The following is a 9,475-nucleotide window of genomic DNA, read 5'->3' on the forward strand; positions in this document are numbered from 1 at the left end:
ATCTGCTTATAGGCACTGCATGTGCTAGATTATTAACCATAAGTAGAGTGGTTTTGATGCAAGTGACTTTTGAGTATAGAGACATGAGGTTGATGATTGGAAAATATGAAGAAACAATGTTGGTATTTTGGTTTGCTGCTATGCTTGGTCGTTGTCAATAACCAGAAATGGGTGGGCAATTATTAAATTATGTGAATTTTGGTGGTGATTTATAAATATATATCATGGGCTTGAGCTTTATGTGTACATTTGGAGGCCCAAATCAACAAGTACGAGAAATACTCGGTCTAAATCACCAAAGCTCGCCTGATTTTAAAAGTTGTATAAGACTCTAACCAAATGTAATTTGGATAAATTTAATTGTTTTTTAAAATATGGTATTTTATTTTAAAAATACATACAACAATATTCCAATTTTGAATAATTCTAATGGTTTTTTGGTTGTTGAAACTTGAAACCTGTAAATATTACTTGACAAATATAAAGGAAAAAGTAAATCGAATAAATATCAACACAATTTGTCATTTTGAGTGTAACTTTCTGAATTTTCTATCGTCTAGTTTAATGTCTTAAAATATTTATTCTTCTGTAATAAAAAAAAATATTCCTTTAATTTTGTAAATATTTTTTTAGGGAGAATTTTTGTAATTCTTAAATATACTCACAATAATATTGTTAACAAAAATGAAAAAAAATATACTCACAACAATAATAATAAGTTAAAACAAAAATGAAGATCGTTAGAAGTGTTAATAGTTTCCTCTCTCACCCACAATCAAGCACCTATTTCTCAAAATATAATTTTTAAATAATAGGGCATTATGTTATATGCACTTTTTTGAGGAAGTGTTATGTGGAAATTATGGATATGTAGAAAAATAAATAACGAGAAAAAAATGTTGGTAGGGCGATGAGAGAATTAAATCAACCGAAGATGAAAACTATGAAATATTGGATGGTTTACCAATAATTCAATTCATTTTCTTGAAGTTAAGGATATATATATATATATAAATATTTCGAGTTAAATTTTCTTTATCTTACAATGAAGCATCATTCTGTCGTCCCACAATTTTGATCATGAAGATGTCATACTTCCCCTTGACTAGAATAATTCTTAGACAAAATACAATAGTTGCATCTTTTTTTTTTTTTTTAAGTACATTAGTATATAGCAGCACATCCGTTTTGATTGGACATATTAGCCATCCTACCATATAATTTTATTGTAATGTTTATACTCTTGATTATAGATTTTTTATACGGATTTGAATAGATATTGATTCTCTTTTGCATTCAATTATAGCTAGCTACGTGATATGCCCGTCAAAACAAAGCCTAAATACTTAGGTAAGTTTTATTACTCATCATCCAGTTGACTTTCTATTTGTAATAATTCTACAACTTTAACCGACTTTTTAAAGTTTTTTTTTTAAAATGAAAATTTTAGGAGCTTAACTTTTAGAAAGAAACAATTATAAAGTATCTATTATGAATTTATGTAAAAGAAAATGATAACACCCCCGTTTAAATTTCTAAATAAATTTGAAATTCAATTTCCGCAAACCCAATTCAAATTAATTATAGATTATCGTCGCAACCAAAAAAGAAAAGTTAATCTTGAGCGAAAATATATGATGAAAATGCATAATTCGAAAATACATTAGTTGAGCAATTTGCAAATGTGTATGATAGGATGGGCACTAGTAATAATTTAAGTAGTAACACAGGCACATGTGTTGTTTTTTCTAATGTTATCCAAACAAGAGCACAGAGACTAACTCGCAGGTGAACGAGTCAATACCCGAACCACTATGAGCAGAAAAACTGCATGCAAACAAGTTCCTCCATCGCGGTTCGTTCTTGACTCGAAACCTTTCTTACGCGATCCTTTCTGCCTCAGCCTCTTCCACTACTCTCTATATAATTATAATTCCTATACACCCAGCCAAATTATATAACCCCTCTCCGAATAAATATTCATCTTAGAAACCAAAAATATAAAGACCACAAAATAATAATTTAAGGTAACTTAACTTGCATTATTATTACTGCATTAACAAAATGGTTGTTGTTGTCATCATCATGCAACTCTGAGAGAAGCTTTGATCTTCTGAATGGTGCAGGAGATGAGGTTGTTCACAGTGTCCACTGACTCCACTGTGAGCTTTGCTGTTGGGAGACTGTTCACCAGTATTTGGAACCCGACTGTGAGAAGGCTTCCGCCGCCGTCATTGCCACCGCCACCCTTCTGTAAAGTCCCGTTGCAGCCGTTGTCGTTGCAGTGGCCATCGGGGAGAATTGCAAAGCCTGAAGGCAAGAGTGCAACGTATGCAGAATCTCCACCACTCATCACCACGTTCAGTGATTGCACGTCAACTGGTGCATATACCACCACTGAGCACGACGCGTCCATCCATGTTTCCTGCAGAATCAGCATGCTGCTATCGTTGGCGTTAACGGCCTGCAAATAAGACAACATTATAATAAAATATTGACATCAACATGCAGAAAACAGCATAGAAAAAGGAAGAAAATGAAACAAAAAATATACTATTTTTCTATCAAAAAATCCAACAATTGATTATTTTTTGCATTTACACATTCAGCTCAGAATCGTTATATGATTATCAGAGATTTCATATTGACAAATCCGACTTAGAACATGCATTAGAATCCAAGTCATTCAATCTTATCTCTAATGATCTTGATTTGATGACTCATTACTGCGTGAATGCTGAATTTGGTAATTGCACCAAATCTATTTCCCAAATGTTTTTTTTTTTTTTACATATTCTCTAGGAGAAACAATGCAGGCCACATTACTATGGGTGGTTATTAAATCGTCAAATATTTAACACAATTATATATTGAGTATATTTTGTTTCTCATAATAATCTTTCATGATTTAAGGAAGATTACCTATAATTTTTTTAATAAGTACTCATAGCTTCCTACCCACAAAAACATAAAATGATGTTAGACTAAGGTGCATTAACTATAACTAGCTAAATATTTTTTTAATTAAACAAGTGTTAATGACATTAGTATTACTAAAATAACAATTACTTTTATTTTAAATAAAAAGTTTCTATTTTTTGTTTCCTAAAACTTTAACTAAATAATTTGCCTAAAACAAAACCTACATATTACTAAGTTTCATCTTGTTATAACCTGTCTACATAAAACTACTACTTACATTAGCACGAAGAAGAGAAACGCAGTTTCCATGTCCTTGTCCTTTGGCAATATGTACCATCTCCTGCATTGGTCCACCATTGGACAAGATGTCCCACTCACTTCTCAAGCGTTCATCACGTAGAAAGTCGAACAGCCTTTGCCGTGACACTGGCACCCAAACAGAAGTGGCAGCACTGAGTACAATCCCAGGAGGCTCACCAGGGTCATCCACGTTTTTCCTAGTCATCACTTTCATGTCATCACCAAGAGTCCCTATGTGAAGGCTGTCCCACTTCCGAGCGGACGAAGCACAAACCCCGGAACAGAAGTTACTAGTCATGCGTTGTGCCAATTTCAACATACTTCTCCTACCAGCTTGGCTCAATGCTGCATAGCCAAAGTGCAACAAAAATTAAATGTGATGAAAATGTAAACAAAAATTAATGTGGCATGCATGTATACCTGTGTGATCATCACTTGAAATGGAAGAGGACATGAGGATAGCCAAGCATTCACATTGCCTTTGGAGGGTAGCGATCCATCTATGAGCACCAAATCCAACACCAGAACTAAGCAATGGGCGATAAAGTTGGTGTACAACATTCTCATCATACTCCCAGTGTTCAAGCCAAGTAACCTACAAATAGTGAAACTTTCTTTCAAAAATCCATTGCAATAATAAAGAAATAATTTAACTACTTAAGATAAGCAAAGTTTCCGTTATGTAAAGAATCACAAGCCAATGTAGTGAATAGTTATCAATCTTTTTTTGTGTTGGCTATATACATCAAATAAGTTGTTCTTATACTCATCCACTTGACTTCTCTTCCATTTCACCTCCACTTCATTTTCCATCTTATCTCTCTTTTCATTTCCTATTACATCATTTGTCGTATCTATCAATTTCTCTCTTCCTTAATTTATTTTTGTTCTTTCTATTTCTCTCATCCTTCTACCCATATTACCCCAAAATGGGATGATTATTAAATGAGATAAAAGAGAAGTTGGATATATAAATATGATAACTCAATTAGAAGGGTGTAACTATTGAATGACGTAAAACTCCACATACACACAAAAAATGTTTGGGACATAAAACCCTAGGCTAATTATAAATTAATACCCCAACTAATAAGTTTGTAGAGGATTATGTGAAATGTCAAAATTGGAGCAGATGTCAACGAGATGGTGGCGAATCCCAACACAGATTATGGAATTTTTTTAACATTGCAAAACCTATATGAATATATTAAAGGGCACGGATTAACAAATCACCTGTCAGCATTATATTATAGAAGCAAATGACTGGATCCAGGTCATTATGGTCTCGTATGCAGTAAGAATATAAAAAGAGATAGGAATAGAAGCATCAAGTGTATTGTTTATACAACGAGGACTGAAGAACCCAAGATTTAAAATTTTCATGCACTTTTAAATACTAAAAGATGCGAAACAGAAACGAAGTTTCAAACTATTGCCAAACAATATAAGCCTCGATTCACTATTCTCAAGGAGCAGCACTGGACAAATTAAATACAGACAGCAAGCAAAACTTACTCTGAAGTTAGAAGATTATAGCATCTCCTCAAATAAAAAAACTAGTAAAAAAGACTGATTTCTCAAGCAAAGTTGAACCTTATTCTATTCATAGCAGTCAAAACAAAGTTCACTTAGAAGTCAAGTGTAACTTCTTGCAAAACTATAAAATCAGCTATAACAAAATGACCCCATTCATTATCAAAAGTAAGAAGATACCCTCAATTTAAAAAAAGAAGAAAAAAGAATCTGAACACCACAAAAAGCAATAAACAGTGTCACGCAAAGATTAAAAAGAAAACAAAGAAGTCTTAAAAAGTACTTATAGATCATCAGCACTTACCTTGGAGTAACCATTGGGCATATCCTGCACAATACAGCCAGAAGGAAGCCTCCTACAGCTCATGAATGGCTGTGCATTAGCAGCATCATGACCAATCTCAATAGAAACATCAACCACAGCCCAAACACCTTCTGCATGCTGCTTACAGAATCGGATGAATCTTACTTGACGGACAGGAACTAGTGGCGAAAGCAATTGAACCTCAGCATGCATCTGAAATACATAATCCCAGTCAGTTCCAGACAACCACTAAGGCACAATGAAGTAAATATACAGTAATGAAACACACCACTTGTAGAGCACCATTTCTTGTTCCACCCATGCCATTAGATATAACATCGAGGTTGATAGCTCTAGCAATCATAGAGGGAAACATCTCTGCCCATCGATTCTATTCAAAGAAATAAACAATTAAAACAAGATATTAAACATACCTGCATCAATTCTAGACTAAGTAATAGTTATAGTCCAATGTTAGGAACAAAAACACCAAATCAAAAACATTGCTTTGGTCCCTGCATCAATGGCAATTCAAAAAACTAAAATTGGTTAAACTTCACTGGAGGCTAGGAAGTTGATCATTATAGTCATACCGCGTCCATCAAAGTTTCCACAAGGGCTAAACTGTTGATGATTACTATCCCAGTTTCTCTTGTAGCTTCAGTTATATAGCCAGTGGGTTTTGGACCAATACAAGGAGAAAACAACCTTGCATACTCCTCATGGTTAAACATTTCCTTCTCACCATCCAAACTCTTGATCCAAAGTGGGCTCTCTGCCTGAGTCATCTTCAGCAATTCCTCCATAGCAGCCAATGCAAGATCTATAAGCATAGATCTCTCAAGCTGAACTTCATTTCCCATCAATCCCAATGCTGGTCTAATCCCAGGCATTGCAGGTTGAGTGCCCAACACTCCATCTCCCAAATCAAGCCCCATAGGCAAGGGAGTGCCAAGGGTGCTTGAACCACCAATCCCATTCCTTCCAATACCAAGTTCAAGACCAGAATTTGAGGTTGGGAGAGCCATGGGATTGGTCAATGATGAGATTGGCTTGCCAAGGAACTTGTTTGCTAAGGCGCATATACGGTTCAATTCATCCTTTAGTCTAGCATTCTCAATTCTAATCTGATGCTCTTCAAATGAAATTTGGCCAGGAATAGCAGGGCCACCACAGTTGTTACACACTGGATTTGACATGGCGTCCTTCATCAAACTGTTCTCAGCTCTGAGCTTATCATTCTCCTGCCTAAGCATTATGTTCTCATGGCGTTCCAGTTGGGTCTGATTCAAGAGAAAATCACTTCAATTAGTGCAATATCAAAATTGCATCAGCAAACTGCATTCAAGTTCAATAATATATATTGTATTAGTGTCTTCAAATTCACCTTCATTTGGGTTCGTCGATTCTGAAACCAAAACTTGACTTGCTTATTCTCCAAAGCAAGCCTCTTACTTAGATCCAACCTTTGCTTCTCATCAGGATGAGGACACTCCTTGAAGAAACTAAAATCAATAAAAGATAAACCCAAAAAAACACAAACAAAACTTACCACATAACTCAACCATACAAGCGAATCAGCAAAATAAAAATTAAAAAGCTGCAAAGTTTCATAAAGCCATACGCCTCAAGCTCTTGAATTTGGTGAGGGGTGTGTCTGTGGTATCTCTTCTTCCTCTGTGGCTGATCATCACCACCATCCTGATCATCACCAGATGCGCCTTCAAAGTTATCACTTCCAGAACGGCTTTCATACTCATCGTCCCTCATCCTCCCCATCAAACCAGCATCAAAATTTTCTCCAATGAGACCTATCTCACTGGGGCCCTCCATTTTCCTTTGCTGTAGAATATTATAATCATGGCCTCATCAACAACAAGAAGAGGGATGAATAATAAGATGCACAATTAAAATTCAATGCCAACAGAGAAATAAACAATGAAACAAAATGATTAGACATAGAAACCAAAACCATACAGTTGAGTAGGAGAAGGAAGATGAATTTTGCATTGAACTGGGAATGGATTGAGAAATAAATATCAGTCGTAACTCTTGCACCCCCACACTGCAACCCTCAGACCCGCACAAAAGACTTTAAAAAAATGGATTGACCCTTTCTCTTTTATCTCCCAAAATTTTCTGTGCTTCTATTCCTCCTCCCATGCTGACTCTCATGTTCTTCCCTTTTTTCTTTATTTCTATTTTTTACCCAAAATTGTCACTTTCACTTTTGCGAAGGAACTTTTTTCAGTTTTTTGATTCCTTAATACGCTTAACTTTTTGAACTTTTAAACCAGATTGAGCTAAACACTGACAAGATTGGATTTTTAGTGTGAAAAAGTAGACATGGCCAAAAAGTTGTTTCCTTGTCGACACTCCTTTTTCTCTCTCTTTCTCTCTAGCAGATAGCTAAAAGGCTATTCCTGAAACAGATGGAAAGAGCAACAGGACAAGAAAAATCCCCTTCCTTTCTGATCCAAGGTTCACACCTGCATCTCATGTCTGCAACCCCAACAGCAGAAAAAACACAACGAACAGTGACACATAATAAGAAGGACTAAAACCACTTGTTTTTCCTATATTTCACACTTGACCGATTCTTTGTCAGTACTGAGAATTTTGAAAAAGACCCCAGCAAGGAGAAAATCCAAGAGGTCTAAGCCAAAACGCCCATCAGGAAAAAAAAAAGAAAAAAGGACAACAACAAACACAAAACAAAACCTTATTTCACATGTAGCATCTCATAGTCATATTCACACACACCACCCTGACTTTTCGTTTCAAATGCATCACACCAAATCTAAGCTAGGATAAAAGAACTCGTTGACACCACCCCCGCCATTCTCTCTTCTCTTCTCTCTCCACCCCCACACTGATATAATATAAGTGAGAAACTGAGAAATGGAGAAAGTTAGATGGTATACAAACCAACCATGGTACGGAGAAAACGATACCTTTTAATTTGACAGTGAGCAAAGTAAAAGAGCCAAAATAACAAACAGAGCCACTCGGTTCCACAGCCTAGAAAAGTTATGATTTCTCTTTTAAATTATAAAATTAAAATATCCAATTCGTGGTTGATAAATTTGACAGCAAAAACCATTCAATCTTAAAAGGTAAAAATCTCTTTCTCTCACTATTAGTATGTTTTTCTTGAAAGAGAAAGGGACAGATAAAATAAAATAGTATACTAATATTTATATCATATGTTGATTCTTCTTTAACAATAAAAAAAAAAATGATGGAGCTGACTTACAGTGACTATGGGGGTAATCAGAAAGTCAATGGTTTTCTTTTCTTTCTTCTCTAAAAGATATTTGTTTGTTTTTTCCTAACTGAAAGAAAGAACCCTTTGGGGTTTTGCTTTGAATCCAAGTTAGATTCCAAACCCCTTTTGTGGCAGTTCCTGTTAATAATAATATAGCTGCTGCTTCTTCAACCACATCTTTCTCTGTGGTTACTCTCTTCTCAACACACACTTATTTATTATTATTATTTTCTATAATGTGAGGAAATGCATAGCATAAGAGAGTGGGGTCCATGCTAGAAAGAAGGGGTTTGTGATGTCCGCCACCAATCACAACTCAACATGGAGCGCGTGTCACACGCGCCCCTGCGTCCGCTATTACTATTGTCAACTACAATCTACTCGCTTTGTCCTTTTGGATGGCTTTCATCTCGTGCGTGTCGGTCCACGATAAGATCTAATAATGGCCAATGAGAGAGTCGAGGGGTTAAGGACCATAAGGTTATGTTTGGATTGAAAGGTTAACGTGGAGGGTGATGAATGGAAGTGAGTAAAATCTGAATCGGTGGCGTCAGTAGGGGATCTAACGGATTGGATCTTGTGTGCGTCACGAATCCAATCTTTTATCCAATCTTGGATTTGCCTCGTTTTTCCTTCTTTTTCTTTTCTTTTTTTAGTTTCAAGTAAGAATTATGGACTGCGTTGATGTACGATTATTTTGAATTATTGATTTCAAAAATTAGAATTGTATTTGTACTAATTTTATTAAAAAATTATTTATTTTAATAATTTTATTTGATTCAAATAAAATTATTTCTTATAATCTATCTATTTATCTACTATTTTTTATATTTCATATATAAAAAAATTGTTCTAATACAATCAATCAATTTTTTAATCAAAATAATAAATCGTGATTATAATTATGGTAATATATTATTTTTATATAATTTATGATAATAAATCACGATTATAATACAAGCGATAATTATTTTAATTTTTTATTCAAAATAGTATTTCCTTAAAAATATCTTCTAATTAAATAAATCAATCCAATCATTAAATTTTAAATTGTTTTTTATCATTTTATATTATAAAATATTTAATTTATTTAATATATTATAATTATAACAACTTTTTATTTATCATCTCGATTCTGAAAAAATTAC

At 34.4% G+C, this 9,475-nt stretch overlaps 1 protein-coding gene across 4 annotated transcripts; it reads right to left on the reverse strand.

Moving 5' to 3' along the window:
* Nucleotides 1-1,635: 1,635 nt before the first annotated feature.
* Nucleotides 1,636-8,453, reverse strand: LOC114372574 (homeobox-leucine zipper protein ANTHOCYANINLESS 2-like). 4 transcript variants are annotated; one of them, XM_028330214.1, is made up of 9 exons: nt 8,316-8,453; nt 6,684-6,901; nt 6,447-6,564; nt 5,653-6,342; nt 5,349-5,450; nt 5,060-5,272; nt 3,643-3,817; nt 3,200-3,567; nt 1,636-2,464 (listed from the first exon to the last, which is right to left on the reverse strand). In XM_028330214.1, the coding sequence occupies exons 2-9, from the start codon at nt 6,890-6,892 to the stop codon at nt 2,084-2,086; spliced, it is 2,256 nt and encodes a 751-aa protein (XP_028186015.1). In that variant the 5' UTR covers nt 6,893-6,901; nt 8,316-8,453; the 3' UTR covers nt 1,636-2,083. The 4 variants fall into 4 exon arrangements, with proteins under 4 accessions (XP_028186015.1, XP_028186013.1, XP_028186014.1 ...); XM_028330212.1 differs by lacking the exon at nt 8,316-8,453 and adding an exon at nt 8,014-8,086; XM_028330213.1 differs by lacking the exon at nt 8,316-8,453 and adding an exon at nt 7,781-7,971.
* Nucleotides 8,454-9,475: the final 1,022 nt, after the last annotated feature.

The sequence above is a fragment of the Glycine soja genome, chromosome 10 (genome assembly GCF_004193775.1).
Source record: "Glycine soja cultivar W05 chromosome 10, ASM419377v2, whole genome shotgun sequence".
In the NCBI taxonomy this organism is placed as follows: Eukaryota; Viridiplantae; Streptophyta; class Magnoliopsida; order Fabales; family Fabaceae; genus Glycine; species Glycine soja.

Coding starts and splice junctions, on each gene's coding strand:
- LOC114372574 (XM_028330211.1), bottom strand. CDS start 7,069: ATGCAAAATTCATCTTCCTTCTCCTACTCAACT. Junction 5,451..5,652: donor TGGAAACTTTGATGGACGCG/GTATGACTATAA, acceptor TTCTTTGAATAG/AATCGATGGGCAGAGATGTT. Junction 3,818..5,059: donor TGCCCAATGGTTACTCCAAG/GTAAGTGCTGAT, acceptor CACTATTTGTAG/GTTACTTGGCTTGAACACTG.